The following is a 16,231-nucleotide window of genomic DNA, read 5'->3' as shown; positions in this document are numbered from 1 at the left end:
ACAAAGAGTGCAAGCAACACAGAAAAAATATAATGCTCTATGACATGGGTGGGATACCCACCGCCCTCCAGAGGTTGGACTACAACCCCCTTCATCCTGACCACTGGTCATGCTGGCCAGTCCATCTGGAGGGCTAATAAATAATAACACACCCCTAAATGGTTCTTGACTCCCATGCCAACATTTTAATTTATTTTGTCTCTTTCCAGGATGTGTGTGCACAAGCGATGGGACCAAAGGTGATCTCCACCAAGGACTCAGTTCATTGCATGGTGAGAGATCTTGCCTTTTAGTACTATTTAAAGTACCCCTCTTTAACTTCCCATCTCCCCTTGCTACCTGGAAGAGATGCCTTGATTTCACAGACATAGCTACATCAAGCCTCTTCAGCCACTGATAGCTGCAGACTGTCAGTATTTTGCAGGAGAGTTTCAGGCACAAACTGAAACTTTAGATTTGCATATTTATAGTGGATTAAATCACTCTTCTTACCCTGGTGCAGAGGTTTTCAAACTTTTTGAGTCCATTGTTTTCTTAACCAGCTAAATCCATTCTTTCTGCGGCAACCCTGTGGGGCTCAAGAGTCCAGTTTTGGCAACCCTTGCCTGCAGAACTGACAGCCTCTCACACTTTTTCGGACACCCTCCCTTGTGGAGTATTCCCTCAGCCTCCTCTCTCCTCTCCTTGGGAGTCCTCCAGGCAGCTGCTGCTGCCGTCCCTGGTCTCTGGTGAGCTTCCTCCCCACTAAAGAGAGGTGCTTCCCAGAGTGATCATTTACCTGCGGAACATATAGCCAGGGCTGCTGCAAAAAAACAGTTGTGCAAGCCTTTGGGAAGCAGAGATGTGAGAAGGCATCAAAGGACGGGAAGGAAACAGGGACAGAGACCAGTGTTGCCCACAGCACCCCGGCCATCGTTCAAGTTACCCCAGGGTGCCATGGCACACTGGTTGAAAATCACTGCCCTGGTGTAACAGATCCGCTTTAAAAAGGAACAAGGCTATTAGTGGTTTGAAAAGCAGCGAGGAAATGAATTGAAAAGTTTGATATGAACAAATGATTAATGGTAAGATCTGCAAATACCCTGTAAACAAATCAGGATAAATGCTCATTGTCATGTAACACACACACTTCAGTGTATTATTGTAGTCCTGGCCTTAGCAGAGTATCTTAAATCTGATGATGGATTGATTTTTCTCCTCCAGAAGCTCTTGCCAGATCCAATCCTGAAGCTGAAGAGGGTTATTGGGTTTGGAGGCTGCAGCACCAAATGGGTCAGTATGCCTGAATTTATTCATCGTACGTATTTGGCACTTAATGCTTCAAGCAAGAAGTGTAGTCCATTCCCTGCAGAAGTCTCTCATTTTACCTTTTGTCTTTGTCACCCAGGCTCTGTGGGCTGCAAATGGATCTGTGGTGGTCTACCCCTGCCATGCTCTGATTATAGCAATTGCATTAGACACTGGCAAACAGCAGTTCTTTGCTGGGCACACTGATAAGGTAATATTTGTTTCTTTTGTCTTGTTTTTCCACATGTCAATAAAAATACAGGAGAGACTTAAAAATACACCAGTCCTTCTCAACCTGGGGATCTTCAGATGTTATATACTGCAACTCTGCTTAGCCCACAAGTATTGCCAGTGGCCAGGAATGGGCACCAGGTTGCAGAAGTCTGGTATGCACCAGGAGCATTTATAACGTCAGATGAATGCATTCTGAGACTTGGGTAGAATTAGAAGCAGTATTTTGGTATCTCATAAACTTGACCCAGCCGTTGTGAAAGCGGGGTTGCGGAACCTGTGGCCATCCAGATTGAGGTACAACTCCCAGCAGCCCTGACCCTTGGCTCTGCTGGCTAGGGCTCATGGGAGTCAGCATCCAGCAACATCTGGAGAGCCACAGGTTACCCACCCTGTGTTAAAGAATTTCATATCTACAGCCTGACTTCCTGCTTTAATTCGCGAAAGTTAATTTCTTTGATTTTGATCATTGTGCGCATGCAGTTTTTGCAGCTGTTAATAAACAGCAAGGGACAGGCATTCTTTTGCTGTGTTATTTGTCCAATATCCTTGTACACCTTTGGCTCCCGCATATTGCTTCCAAAATACCTTTGCCATTGTTGCTGTATTGGTGCTTGTCTCTCTGTGTGTATTGTGTGAAATCTACAGGTATAATACTATGGATATACTAATACAAATAGTAATAAACTATTGTTTATGAAGATGCACTCATTAATAAACTGTAGTTTGTTAAGCCAAGGTTCTGGGCAAGTCAGAATGGGCAACAGGCATAACAGAGGCTAGAAGGGGATAGTGGCAGCACTTAAGGGGCATTCAGACCCATAGGACCAAGTGCCCCCATTCAATTTTATAGCCCCTAAAAAAAGGCGTTAACTCTGGGCAAAAGGGTCATATCTATTTTTTACTAAAAAGAGGATATCAATTAGCTTGATGATGATCATAATGGCTACTTAATTAATGAATGACTTCTTGCAAACAAAGAAGTCTTGAAGTAAAACATAGTGTACCAGTTTAAAATATGACACGTTGAAAATGTTCATGTACAATAAACAAAATATAAAAGGAAAAGCATCCGTCCTCCATGCAACTTCACTCCCACTTCAAGCATGCTAGAACATGGACACAAAACCATGGCCCCCAAAAGCACCATGTCCCTTGAAGCCTTGGAGAATGGGAACATCTTTGCCTGCTGTCGAAAAGATGCCATTGTTGGCACCGGGTGATGTTCCCTGGGGTGAGAGCCCTGAGAGACTTAAGCTGGGGACCGGAAAGTCTGCACTTGAAATCTTGCCTTCGTACGGATAGCTCAGCTGGTAGATCACGAGACCCCTTAATCTTAGGGTTGTGGGTTCAAGCCCCACCTTGGGTGAAAGATTCCTGACTTGCAGGAGGTTGGACTAGATGACCCTTGTGGCCCCTTCTAACTGCAATTCTATAATTCTATCATGGGCTTTAGGCAAGCCATATTCATCCTTAGCACCAACACCATCTGCAGATCCTTATCACCATCTGCAACGGGGGGGAATAATAATTCCAGCCTACCTTACAGGGCTCTTGTAAGTGAAGGTGAAGCTCTTCCAGTTCTATGTGAATGCTAAGTAACAGGTGGTGGCCGAGGCTACAGCAGCAGCAGCCATTCTCTGGACACCTTCAAGCTTCTGTTACCAGTTTAATAAAAACCCCATAATAAGGATTTGATTACCTTTCAGCTCTTTGATCAGCTCCTGTATGTTGGGCAAATTGGTGTGGTTTGAAAGAGGAGCAGCGACAGGCAGTTCCTATGTAAAAGGCACATGATTCTCCTGAAAGGAATCCAGTTCTGCTTAATGTCACAGGGCACCCTTTCCCACAATGTCTCCATTTTCTGCAGGTGGCGGCATTGGCGTTCAACGGCAACAGCACTTTGCTGGCCTCTGCACAGATAGGGCAACTGAGCGTGATACGCCTTTGGGACTTTCCATCGGGGAGGTGCCTCTGCATGTTTAAAACGGGGATGCAATCAATCTCTTGCCTCAGGTAAGTGCAGGAGGGAGCAGGGTAGGCTGGGGCACAAGGAGGAGCTGGAACTCGTGACTCCCAAAGGCTTTAATTTTAAGATTAGTATGGTAGGTAAGGCAAGTCACAGGTTGCAAGAACCAGCGGTTACATGGGAGGTCAAAGGCATGGTTGGGCACGCTCTAAAATATGACAAGTGACAAGTGCCTTGCACCTTCCATTTGAGGGACAGGAGGGCACAGCATTTAGTAAGCCAAGCAGCCAGAGCCCTGAGGCTAGGCAGGCAAAAGGGCACTCCTTCTGTAGTGGGTTGGCTAGGTGTGGTTTGTGCACACTGGCATCTCCATGCCCTAGTTGCCAGCTTGGCATCAAATGTATTCCCAGCTGTTTCCTGGGAAGGCACTGGAGAAATCTCAGCTGGTAAAGCTGAGGAGTGTGTGTCTGGAACAAAGATAACAGAAGGCACCTCTGAGAGTTTTCCTGAGCCTCCTTTGGAGGGCAGATCTCAACAGATGTCTCTTGATCAAAGTCTGCTATGCCCACCCTGCCAAGGGTCTAGATCTAACTCCCCAAACTCCTCCTTAAGGTCTCTCTCTCTCTCTCTCACACACACACACCCTGTCCATGACACCTTCACAGGACTCATGGCAGCAAGGTAGAAAACGAAAGACTGCCAGTTTTGATGCTGTCAAAACTGGGCTTTCAGTGAACAGCGGAATCTGGCTTATTGTAAGTACTCAGACTGCTTCTCCACTTATGCTAGTGCTGTCTACTCTGATGGGCATAAGGTTGCCATGGGGTTCAGCCAGAGGTTTTCCACATCACTTGCTATTACCTGGTGCTTTTAACTGGAGATTGAACCAGGGATTTTCTGCATGCAAAGGACTGTTCTCGGCTGCTGAGCTGTGGCCCCTCGTTCTTTTGCAGCTTTTCCTACAGTGGGGGTATCCTGTGTGGCACTGGGAAGGACCGACATGGGAAAACAGTGAGTGAAACAGCATTTCTTTCTTTGCAGTGGGTGTGGTGTGGGCGGAGCGTCCAAAGGGCCGGCTAGAAACACCTGCAGTGCTGCATCCCACCCTGTCCTGAGGTTCCCCATCTCTGGTCTGTGCTGTCTTAACATTCTCGAGTGAGTTCTGGCACAGCCTGTGGCAAGAAGGGGGTGCAAGGTTTTCCTGATCAGTTATTCACCTGGTTGTTAATGTACTGAGATCCAAATGAAACTTTACTAGAGCTGCTATTGCTTTTTAAAAAAAAAAAAAAAAATTCTCAGTACCTTAGAAGAGTGTTGCATTGATTATACGACAAGGAAGTGCTGCTTTGATGTGAGCTGAAGGTGGATGTCAGGCTGAGTTGCACTCTGGCTTCTGTCACAGTGTTCCGTTGTGCCAGAATCAGTTTAGTCATGCTGGCCACATGACCCGTAAAGCTTTCTGTGGACAAATGCCGGCTCCCTCGGCCTGAAGTGAGATGAACGCCGCAACGCCATAGCCGCCTTTGACTGGACTTAGCCATCCAGGGGTCCTTTACCTTACCTTTACACTACTGATACGTGCCCCTTCTGCAAGGGCTATGTCTGTGACCTGTTTTTTGAGATTGTTGCTGGAGTTGTGTCAGGGTCAGGCTCAAGCCACAGGCCTTCCATGAGTGTGGCTAGTGGTCTGCTCCTTGAGCTGCTGCGTTTTTAATTCCACTGAATGTATAATAATAATAATAATAATAATAAATTTTTATTTATACCCCGCGCTCCCCGGCCACAGCCAGGCTCAGGGCGGCTAACACCTATAAAATTACAATAAAACATAGTGGGGGGCGGGGGGAGAAAAAGCAAAAAACAAAAACAAAAAAAAACCAGTTTATTAAAATACGGGTTGAAATACAATTTAAAATGCAGCCTCATTTTAATAGTAGCCCATAAATCAAAACTGTAAGGGGAGGGAAACATAAGGGTCAGACTGAGTCCAAACCAAAGGCCAGGTGGAACAGCTCTGTCTTGCAGGCCCTACGGAAAGATGCCAAGTCCCGCAGGGCCCTCGTCTAACGCTTGCTGGAGAAGTTGCCTTTGGGGTCTGTGCAGAAGCTTCTGGCAATGTGTTTGTTTGGTTTGTGCTGACTTTGACTACTCTTGGTGAGCTTTTAGAGATGAGGAGGGATCTGAACCTGGCTCTCCTGTGCCCCACCCAGCTGCCTCTCTCTCTCCTCCCTTTGCAGATGGTGGTGGTGTGGAATACTGTTCAGGTGAACCATGGGGGAGAGGTGGTGATGCTTGCCAAAGCACACACAGACGTGGACATCCAGGCCTTAAAGATTGCCTTTTTTGATGACACCAGGTAAAGAGTGGAGCTTGTTGTTTCTGTTTTATTGCATGTGTGTCCTGCCCTTCCTCCCAAAGGAACCCAGGGCAGCAAGCAGAGGCTGAAAAAGGAAAGGCAGCATCACGCAGGAGGAGAGAAAGAGGCACCCCTTTGCTTGTGGGAACCTTAACTGTGACAATACACAATGCAAGACTTGTACCTTAAAAACAAGTCCTGTCTAGTTTCATACTCCCAGCATTTCTTATAACAGAATGGTGTCGTGTGGCCGAGACAACGTGAGGCTGTGGCGGGTCCGGAGTGGAGTGCTGCGCTCCTGCCCAGTAAATTTGGGCGAGTATCGTTCCATGGAGTTCACGGACTTGGACTTTGAAGCAGGCCATTCCACCCAGCGAGAGCCCCAAGACCGGACACTGTAAGAAGCTGCTCCACTTTATTGCTCCTTGATGAATGCTTTTGAAAAAAGCTGATAACTGCAAAACAGACTTCTGGGTTTCTATACTGTTTTCCATACCTGGTAACAAGATCATACCTTCATGCTTCCAGGACCCTTAGCTAATTAGAGGTGGGCAAGTCAGGGATGATCTCGTTCCCTAGAGCCCTGGGTAGATCCACTTCTTTCCACCAACAAAGCCTATTAATAGTTCAAATCAAGCATTCCAGAAAACATAGACTAAGCTACATGACATCTCTCTCAGAAATACAGTATACAGTGGTACCTCGGGTTACATACGCTTCGGGTTACAGACTCCGCTAACTCAGAAATAGTGCTTCAGGTTAAGAACTTTGCTTCAGGATGAGAACAGAAATCGTGCTCTGGCGGCGCGGTGGCAGCAGGAGGCCCCATTAGCCAAAATGGTGCTTCAGGTTAAGAACAGTTTCAGGTTAAGAATGGACCTCCGGAACGAATTAAGTACTTAACCCGAGGTACCTTCACATTAAATAAACAGGAGCTCCCTTAACTTTCTTCCTGTTTAATTAAATTGCCAGCCGTACATTTAATGAGCTAAAACTTTTGTTGCTTGACCTACTGATTTAAAGCTGGCCCCCCTAAAAGTCTTATAATTGCTTTTGGTTTTATAATGGTGTTGCTGCTGGGGGACCTTGCTGCTTTCCTCTCAGGTTTGTTTGCAGCCGGAGTGGACACGTTTTGGAAATCAACTATAAGAATGTCGCTGTCAGAAATGCCCGGCGCCTCTTGCCATCGGAAGGGCAGCACTCTCATCGGCGGGAGAAGCAAACTTTTAACTCAGGTGGGCTGCATAGGTTTCTCCATGGCTGCCTACAGAACTTTCCTCTTGGGAACTTGCCAAACTGGCCTTTCCCAACCTGGTCCCCCTCCAGATGTTTTGGAATAAAACTCCCATCAGTCCCAGTCAGCATAGCCAAATGGTCAAGGATGATGGGATTTGTAGTTCAAAACAGCCTGGAGACAATCCGTTTGTAACACAGGTGTTGTGCAGGAGCAAGCAGTCTTCTTTCAAGGAATAATTTCTGTTTCGGTGTTGCTTAATTTTCCTAGCGCTCAAATGGCAACATGTTGGTGGCAGAAATCAGCTTGGCTCTGATGCCTTTAAGAGTGTCATGGTGGGATATGGCTCTGACCCGTGCAATATTCTCCTGCCCAGCTCTATAGAAATGAATGGCTGATTGAGGGATAGATCTCATCAGGTTCCTCTACACAAGCTACTTCTGGCTAGCTGTGGAAGGTTGCACTAAAGGCTTCTAGCACGGAAAGGGTTTCAGAATTATCCCACAATGGCTTACATGGGTATCTGGGCCAGCTCCAAATCTTGCTCAGATTACAGCTGACTCTATACAGTGTGAGGCCTTCACTCCCACCTCTTGTGCTTCAGAGTGTACTGGATCTTTGTTCTTTCAGGTCCTGGAATAGCACTGAACAGCATATGTCTCTCATCAACTTTCTGTGCCACAGCCTCTGAAGATGGCTACCTGCGCCTGTGGCCACTGGACTTCTCTGAAGTTTTCTTGGAGGCAGGTGCGTAGAGCTTCGGGATCGTGCTGTCAAAGCTCTGCATAGGTGTATAATTGAGACCTCTCGAGACAAGATCTGTCTAAGGATCAGGATCCTCAGGCCCACGTGGTCCTCTCAGCCTCTCCCACTGGGCCCCAGGAGCTCTTCCCAAGCCACACCCCTCATTGGCCAATCCTTGCAGCCTCTTTGAGTTTTTGCCTGGCTGGAATATGTCCTAGAATTCTGATGGTGCCTGTTGCTAGCCTAGATGGAGGAGATAGCAGAACATGTGCAGAAACTGCCTTACTGTGCAGAAGTAAAATTTGCATCCATTGTTCTGTTGTATTTTGTCTCTGGCCCTGCCCACCAGTGATATGTAGCCTCTGGGAGGTTGTCCAGAAGGAAATGTGGCCCTAGGACTGATAAATGGTCCCCTGTTTTAAAAAACAGAGCTCTCTGGCAATTCCACCACCAATCCCTGTGGCACGTTTACCCTGCAGGCATGGCTCCAGTAACCTATTCACCATGGACATCTTTCATTGTCTCATTAACAGGCTACATGTAAATTTAGAAAAACTGTGTAAGATCTGTGCCCATTTGCTTCCCTAATCATATGAAGAGTTCTCATGGCCTACCTAGAAGCCTGTTTAGTCCAATATCCTGTTTTCCACAGTGGCCAACCAGATGGCCTCTGGGTAGCCCGCAAGCAGGATAGTCCATAGCCATCTCCTGCTATTGTTTCACAGCAACAGGTATTTAGAGGCATGCTGCCTCTGAGCCTCTGGGTATTGTTGTTGTTTTAAAAAACGCATTCTGCCAAACCTGTGGCTGGTGTTGCTTTGGTTTCACAAGCATAAACACTCATGCCTGAAAGTGAGAAGTAAGTTTCTGCATAAATGAGTTGCAAGCATGTCACCTGCAGACTCTTCATTGGGCAGCTTGTCTTCCTGCAGAGCATCACAGCCCGGTGAGTTCGGTCCGCATCAGCCCAGATAACCTGAAGGTTTTGTGCACAACTGCCTCTGGAAATGTGGGTTGCCTGGACATCCAGTCTAAGGACTATTGCACCGTCATGCGCTCCCATCTGGATTCTGTTTTGGCATTCTCTGTGGAGAGATCCCAGAAGCAGCTGGTGACTGTCTCTCAGGATAACACCATTCGCGTCTGGAACCTTGAGTCTATGCAGCAGGTAATGTCAAGAATGCCTTTTTCATAAAGTCTACTGGGGACTCAGAGGATCATATTGAACGTTAATTCTACTTGGAGTCAGTTTGTTGAAATCAATGGACATGACTTTCTTAGGTCTAGTTGACAGCACTAATGTCAGTGCTCCCCCCACCGTAGTTCAGTCCTTCCTTAATAGCTGATACTTCTATTGGATTGAATTGGCGAGTTATCTCCCGTTGGTTGTTTTGTTGGGTTCAAGCCTATCTGTTTGTGTGACACTGAGCCGAGATTTGAGGTTAAGGCAACATCTGCGCTATAAATGTAAGGCACTGTGATACCGCATTATTATTATTGATATCCTGGCTTTTTCCCTGATAGGGCTCAAGGCTACTTACAACTAAAATTGAAACAGCTAAAAAATGGTCATTAAAAAACAACGAACCATTAGTAGAATTCAAATATATGCATATAGAAGATCACATTCAAACCCTTACAATAAAAACAGCACAGCAACAGCTCCTTCCTAAAAAAATAGTAAATTCCCAGAAGCCTTTTGAAACAAGAAAGTATTACAGTCATGGCTTCACCCAAAGAATCCTGGGAGCTGTAGTTTTGTTAAGGCTCCTCTGAGTTGTTAGGAGACCCCTATTCCCATCACAGAGCTACAGCTCTCAGGTTTCCCTGGGTAGACGGATTAGTTAATATACCACTCTGGGTATTGTGGCTCTGTGAGGAGAGTAGGGGGTCTCCTAAAAACTCTTAACACCCTTTGCAAACTACACCTCCCAGGATTCTTTAGGGGAAGCCATGGCTGTTTAAAGTGGTATCATAGTGCTTTAAATGTGTAGTGAGAATGAAGCCTAAGACTTTGGCAGCTTGTTATTGCCAGCCCGTTTTGTGTCTGATCAGCATGATCCTCTGCCCCCTATAGCTCTATGAATTCACTGCCTCTGATGAAACACCGTGTGCCGTCTCTTTCCATCCCTCGCAATTTATCTTTGCTTGCGGTTTTGATACTGGTGTCGTGAGGACCATCAGCCTGGCTGCCTCAAAACTCCTTGAGGAACACAAGTATGTTTTCGATATATACTTTCAAAGTTGCATCCTGAGCGTTCTTCCATGTGTCAATCCAAAACGATGAAAGTTGAGGGCAATGGGTTGTATCCACTCAAAGAAGAGCCATTGAAATTAACGAACCTGTTACTAATCTCCATTCATTTCAGTGGGTTTACTCTGAGTAGCATTGGATACAACTCAGTTGGATGCTCTTTCAAGAGGAACAGAAATGTGGGAGATCAACATTATCTTGTGTAGATATTAGCTTCTTGCAGACTTTGGAGTTCTCTGTTCCAGTTCTGATGTTGTGAGAAGCTGGAAAAGAGGCTAAAAGTGCAGGGTGGGGGTGAGGTCTAGGAGAGCAGACGGGCTTCTCTGTTGACATGGACCTGGTTCTAACCAGTGAAATGGTAAAAGCTCTGTATGGGCTGTACCACTTAGCGTGTAGGGGGGAGAAATCAAATGGTGGGACACACCTCCATTATTAAAAATATGTATGCCTCCATATAGAAAACCTGCCTGTTGGAGAGAAGGCTAGGCTAGAATCCTTCTTGTTTTCTATGCAAAAGGTTTTGGTTTTTAATGGAGGAACATTCCATAAGAAGAGTCCTTCTGAATCAGACAAATGGCTTATCAAGTCCAGCACTGTTTTTTCACAATGGCCAACTAAATGCCTATAGTTCAACAGTGCTCTTTTCAATTGAGATTCCAAGCAGATGGCTTACTGCTGCCATCAGCGCAGGTAGAACCTAGTCACTGTAGCTGATAGCGAATGGTAGCCTTGCCCTCCATATGTTTCTTTAATTCCATCACATGAGCTCACTGCTGCCATCTGAAGTGTTATGGCCCTGACATGTGTGCCGCCTCATTAAGGATCAATGCATGAACTAGTTTGACTGCCGTCTTAATTTTCGGTTCCCCGTTCTGCTTTCTTTCATTCTTTTTGGCACTTTGCAGGCAGCACCGTGGGTCAATCACAGGTCTGACCTTCTCCCCGGATGGCAATTTCATGTACAGTTCCTGCAGCCATGGGACCCTGGCTCTTTATAACTCTGCCGTCCAGAAAAGTCACGTTATCAGAGTACTAGGTAAGGTTTTTGTTTGTTAATATATTTACTTAGAGCATTTGTACTCTGCCCTTCAGCTTCAGTAGGTCCCAGAGCAGCTTGTATACCATCAGTTGAAACAGGACAGTTCCTGTCTGCACTCTTTCAACATGGCACAAAAGGAAAAGGGAATAAGGAGGGAAGAGGAAGCAAGCAAACTCAGGCAACAATTCTTAAATAGTTGTTCTTAAGACCAATTAATTGTACTAGTGCCCATTAAAGCACCCTGCTCTTTGCTTCCTTTCTCTTGCATTCCTATCCCCACAACGGCTATTAACTAAGTGGTGCTCCACCACCAGCAAGAGCCTTTGCTTGCGTTTCTTTTGCCAAAGTTCATTTTCCATTTTTATTTCCTCATTTGGGAAAGGCTTCCATGAAAAGGGCTGCCCCCCACCCACTTTTGGGTCTGGTTCTGCCACCACTGGTGTGCTGCTGCCAACAAATTACCCCCAAGGGAATGTGGCCATTGACAGGAAAAGGGATCCTCAGTTTGGCCCTAATGGTTTGTGAATTCGTGCTGCATTATGATTTTGGTGTGACTTGATGGTCTAGGGGCTCTTTCCTTCTGCTTTCTTGGTGTGGTGGTTAGAGTGCCCAGCTAGGACCCAGGAGACCAGGGTTCAAATACCCTCTCTGCCATGAGTCACTGGGTAACTTTGGGCCCATCACTGAGAGCCAGTGTGGTGTAGTGGTTGAGAGCGGTAGTCTTGTAATCTGGGGAACCGGGTTCGCGTCTCCGCTCCTCCACATGCAGCTGCTGGGTGACCTTGGGCTAGTTACACTTCTCTGAAGTCTCTCAGCCGCACTCACCTTGTGGGGGAGGAAGGGAAAGGAGAATATTAGCCGCTTTGAGACTCCTTAAAGGGAGTGAAAGGCGGGATATCAAATCCAAACTCTTCTTCTTCTTCTTCTGAGTCCCACCCTAACAGGGTTGTTGTGGGAATAAAATGAAGTGGGGGGGGGGGGAGAGCCCTGCACGCCACCTTGAGCTCCTTGCAGGGAAAGGTGGGGTAGAAATGCACTGATTTAATAAAACAAATAACCTCTCATACTAAATATCCACCTTTCATTCAGCAAATGTCACCTCACAAGATGCTGACCTCGGTCCTGATGCTCTCTCTGTCAGCGGCGATGGACGTCTCTTGGCCTTTGTGGGACCTTCCAAATACATTGTGACTCTCATGGATGCTTATTCCTTAGATGAGGTAACTTGACACTTGCCCACCACTCGCTGTTCCTCAGGAAAGAAGCTTCCAGAAACACGTAACCCTCACAGTTACAGAGTGGAAAAGTTGGCAGGTTTTTTTGTCTAAACCCAGGGAGCACCTGAAATGCTGGTCTGTTCTCAGTCAGGGTGGCCCTTAGCTACATCTGCTGGGCTGCAGTAATAGCAGGGTGATATTCACGTCCCCTTCAGTTTGTTTTATAAATGTGGGGGCTATTCCTGTCCACTGTTGTCACTACATAGTGCTGCCGTTCTCTCCTGACAAACATTTGTTTGATCCTGATTGGCCAGGATCCCTTCTTGCGCAGGTGGATTTAGGAAAGCGTGACTGGTTTCCCCGCACAGGTCGAAGGGGCCAAGGGAGCGCATTCCCGTCTCTTTCCCAAAGCCTAGTAAGCACTTGCTTCTGGAAGGACGTGTAATGGCTATGACAGGGTCCTAGAGTCCCCCTTCCTCCTTTTCAAAGCCCAGTTAATGCTTGCCCAGCTTTGGGAAGGAAACAGGAAGGCTCTAAGACCCTGCCAGAGAGCTCTCACGCCTCCTTCCCAAAAGCCCAGCACCCCGCTTACTTGACTTTGGTAAGGTGACATGAGGGTTGTATTACTAAGGTCGGCCCCTGCTCCTTTATTGAAAAATAGTGCATCTCATGCCTTATGATGTTGTACAGTCCACTTCACTTAATTGTGCTGTATGTATAGACCAGGCCTGAGTGTTCTCTTTCTAAATATTCCTACTCTTCTGTTTTAGTGCAGAAATATTTGCTTCAAGAAATGGGACATTATTATTATTATTATTATTATTATTATTATTATTATTATTATTATTATTATTTGTTCTGCCTGGCAGCTGCTGAGAGTAGATATGAGCATTTTGGATTTGGACAGCACTGTTCTGGACATGGCTGAGAGACTCTGCTTTGCCCCTTTCCCTCTGGGCCACCTGCTGGTGGCGACATGCTCGCAAAAGGTTCTGGTGATTGATGCCAAGTCTGGACGCTTGATCAGAGTGGTAAGGGACTCAGAGTGGTCACTTCTTTGTGTTCTGAGGTTGGGCTCACACACAGTTTCCAGGGTGTTGTTTTCCTGTGCATTTGCCTCTGCAGTGAAAATCCCAGGGATTGAGTCATTCTGAAATTACTAAATTATTGCCAGATGCCAATTTATTTGTATCTCTTGAAGTTTCTCAGTTGATCAAGCTAGTGCTCCCTATTCCCTTAGTTTATTATGGAGACATTCTTTATTCAAAGAAATGAAAGATAATCTCCTGGGTGGCGTTTCTAAGGAGCTGGTACCCGAAAATGAAACATGCTGTAGACATAGTGATGGCAAAGAAATGAGCAAAGGCCACTCAGCTTAATCATCCTGATCAGACACCACTCCTCTGAAGAAGAGGGAAATGAATCTCTTTGTCCTCGTTTGGTTCCCAGCAGCTTAATGTAGCCCAGAAATAGGCGCTGTGCTCCAGAGCAGGACTCTTCTTCTCAGATCTTGAGAAATGGAATGAGGCCACATAAATTATGATTCCAATACCAGACTCTTTAATGATGCTGATTTCGTACCATTCCTCTTAAATGTAATCTTATCCTTGGGTCTCGAACTAGTCTCAAAGGATCTGTCTACTGCAGCCTCTTGAAAGACCCTCTGTGTTTCATGAACCAAAATCTTCTCAGTGTGCAGTTCCTTTCCCTTTTATCTTTCAAAGTCAGAATGCGCTAGACATAGCCAAATAATCCAATCGCTTTGCACAAAGATTTTATTCTTTTGATCAGCAAGCCATAGTAAAGGTAAAGGGACCCCTGACCATTAGGTCCAGTCGTGGACGACTCTGGGGTTGCGGCGCTCATCTCGCTTCACTGGCTGAGGGAGCCGGCGTACAGCTTCTGGGTCATGTGGCCAGCATGACTAAGCTGCTTCTGGCAAACTAGAGCAGCACACGGAAACGCTGTTTACCTTCCCTCTGGAGCGGTACCTATTTATCTACTTGCACTTTGACGTGCTTTTGAACTGCTAGGTTGGCAGGAGCAGGGACCGAGCAACAGGAGCTCACCCCGTCACGGGGATTTGAACAGCCGACCTTCTGATTGGCAAGTCTTAGGCTCTGTGGTTTAACCCACAGCGCCACCCGCGTCCCTTAGTCCCAGCAGTGGATGCCTTTGTAGCAGCCCTCCTGAGTGGATCTGTCATCCTGACTGATAGAGATGCGCTTCTCAAAGATGTGTCAGAGCACTGCTCAGACTTTGACCAAAAACCTACTCATGAGCCTGCAGTCACTCTTCCTTAGGGCAGCCTTCTCTGCTAGGTTTGGTTGGATGGCTTGGTAGAGCAACCACATAATGGCTCGGTCCAAAAACACACACAAAAGATTTCTGAAATGGTAGCGTCCATTGCCAATGCTACCTGGACCCCACCCAGGACCGTAATAGTGGGGGCAGTAGCTAGGAGATTAAAGCATTGATATGTTGACACTAGATATGGTTCACTTTTAAATAAATCTCTTCGCAGGGTTGATAACTCCGCTTATTTGATTACTTCCTATCTCTTTAACAAACATTCTTTTCTTTGTGTCTGTTCTCAGTGTATTTGTCTTTTTGGTGGAAACAGATGGGTTCAATATTGGCGGTGGTTTGTCTTGATTGCAGGTCCCACAAGTGCATAAGCAGTCTTGTTCTTCGTTGGCCTTCAGCTCCGATGCCCGGTTTCTTTTGACAGCTGGCGATAGGGTCCTCAAGGTGTGGGATTATGGCATGAGATTTGATGTCAACTCTCAGGTACTACACTCAACAGCAGGGCAGTCTTTTCCCCTCCAGTTGTCAATGTTCAGGCTAGATTGTACAGTGAACAGCATAGTAGGACATTCAAGTGATGAAATGGAGCCAGAACAGGGCCACAGAGAAACAAACAGGGGGGAGAACTATCGTTGTGCTTGGGGGAATATCTTTCGGAGAACAACAACACCCAAGAGGTGCAAAACTCCCTGAAGCTGATTAAGAAGAGGTGAAAATGTTCAGCAGACATTGGATGTTGAACCTCACTTGGAAAAGGAAAAAAAGGGAAATTGTAAGGAGAGAATAGAATGGTTGACTGGAATCCTGAAAAGAAGCAAACCTATAAAGATGTAAATATATTGCAATGGTCAGTTGTTGAGAAAAAACCCCCACTTCATTCTGCATGTTATAATTCTGAATACAGTGGATACATTGATTACTGAATAAGAAATTAATCTGAGGGAATAAATTAAGATAGGATGACTTTCTCTAGAGATAATTTGGGGAGTAAATTAGTGGGGGAAATTGGAGGGGAATTGAATTGATTTGGAGCAGACTGTTGAAAAACGTAGTGTAAATCAGTTGAAAAGGAAGTGATTTGGAATGATCTGAGATGGGGTGCAAATTTAGTTAAAGAACATACCAGGTGTGATTTGGATAGAAAAATTAGTTGGCTTGTCTTCTGTGATGATTAAAATTTGCATCTATCTTTTTAGTGGCTTGCAGTGCCGTCGCTCTGTAGCACAGTCACATGCATGTTTACTTAGGAGTAAGTCCCACCATGTTCAGTGCGACATATTATCTAGGGTGCATGCTTAGGATTTGAGCCCTCATCCTATAACTTCTCATTTATTCATTTCACTTATTGTTTGGAAATAATTACATCTAATCAAGATTGCTAACAACAACAAAAGGATAGAGCTGCCAGAAATATATGCAATAATATATTTACCGAAGCTGCCATTGTAAACACCCCTGAAAATGAAATTTTGAAATCCTAAGTCAACCAGAGGAGCTTCATGTTTGACTGGAGATTTCAACTCTGCTCTCCCCCGATCCTAGTCCAACACTCTAACCACTAGTCTGCATGGTATAACTATAATAATTTGGGTC

General features: G+C 45.8%; 1 protein-coding gene across 1 annotated transcript in view; it reads left to right on the top strand.

The window, feature by feature from the left end:
- WDR90 (WD repeat domain 90) overlaps positions 1-16,231 on the top strand; it is a 41,274-nt gene that overhangs the window by 8,757 nt on the left and 16,286 nt on the right. The window contains exons 10-24 of the mRNA XM_083414079.1: positions 210-272; positions 1,204-1,272; positions 1,388-1,498; positions 3,389-3,534; positions 4,441-4,498; positions 5,725-5,843; positions 6,079-6,240; positions 6,948-7,078; positions 7,708-7,824; positions 8,754-8,989; positions 9,899-10,038; positions 10,981-11,111; positions 12,204-12,334; positions 13,201-13,362; positions 14,993-15,121. Of these exons, the coding sequence (XP_083270205.1) occupies positions 210-272; positions 1,204-1,272; positions 1,388-1,498; positions 3,389-3,534; positions 4,441-4,498; positions 5,725-5,843; positions 6,079-6,240; positions 6,948-7,078; positions 7,708-7,824; positions 8,754-8,989; positions 9,899-10,038; positions 10,981-11,111; positions 12,204-12,334; positions 13,201-13,362; positions 14,993-15,121 (1,905 nt within the window). The remainder of the gene's footprint in view (positions 1-209; positions 273-1,203; positions 1,273-1,387; positions 1,499-3,388; positions 3,535-4,440; positions 4,499-5,724; positions 5,844-6,078; positions 6,241-6,947; positions 7,079-7,707; positions 7,825-8,753; positions 8,990-9,898; positions 10,039-10,980; positions 11,112-12,203; positions 12,335-13,200; positions 13,363-14,992; positions 15,122-16,231) is intronic.

The sequence above is a fragment of the Podarcis tiliguerta genome (assembly GCF_965153285.1).
Source record: "Podarcis tiliguerta genome assembly, chromosome: 14".
NCBI lineage: Eukaryota > Metazoa > Chordata > Lepidosauria > Squamata > Lacertidae > Podarcis > Podarcis tiliguerta.
The sequence above is the reverse complement of the archived record's forward strand: the minus strand, read 5'-3'. Positions and strand labels throughout refer to the sequence as shown.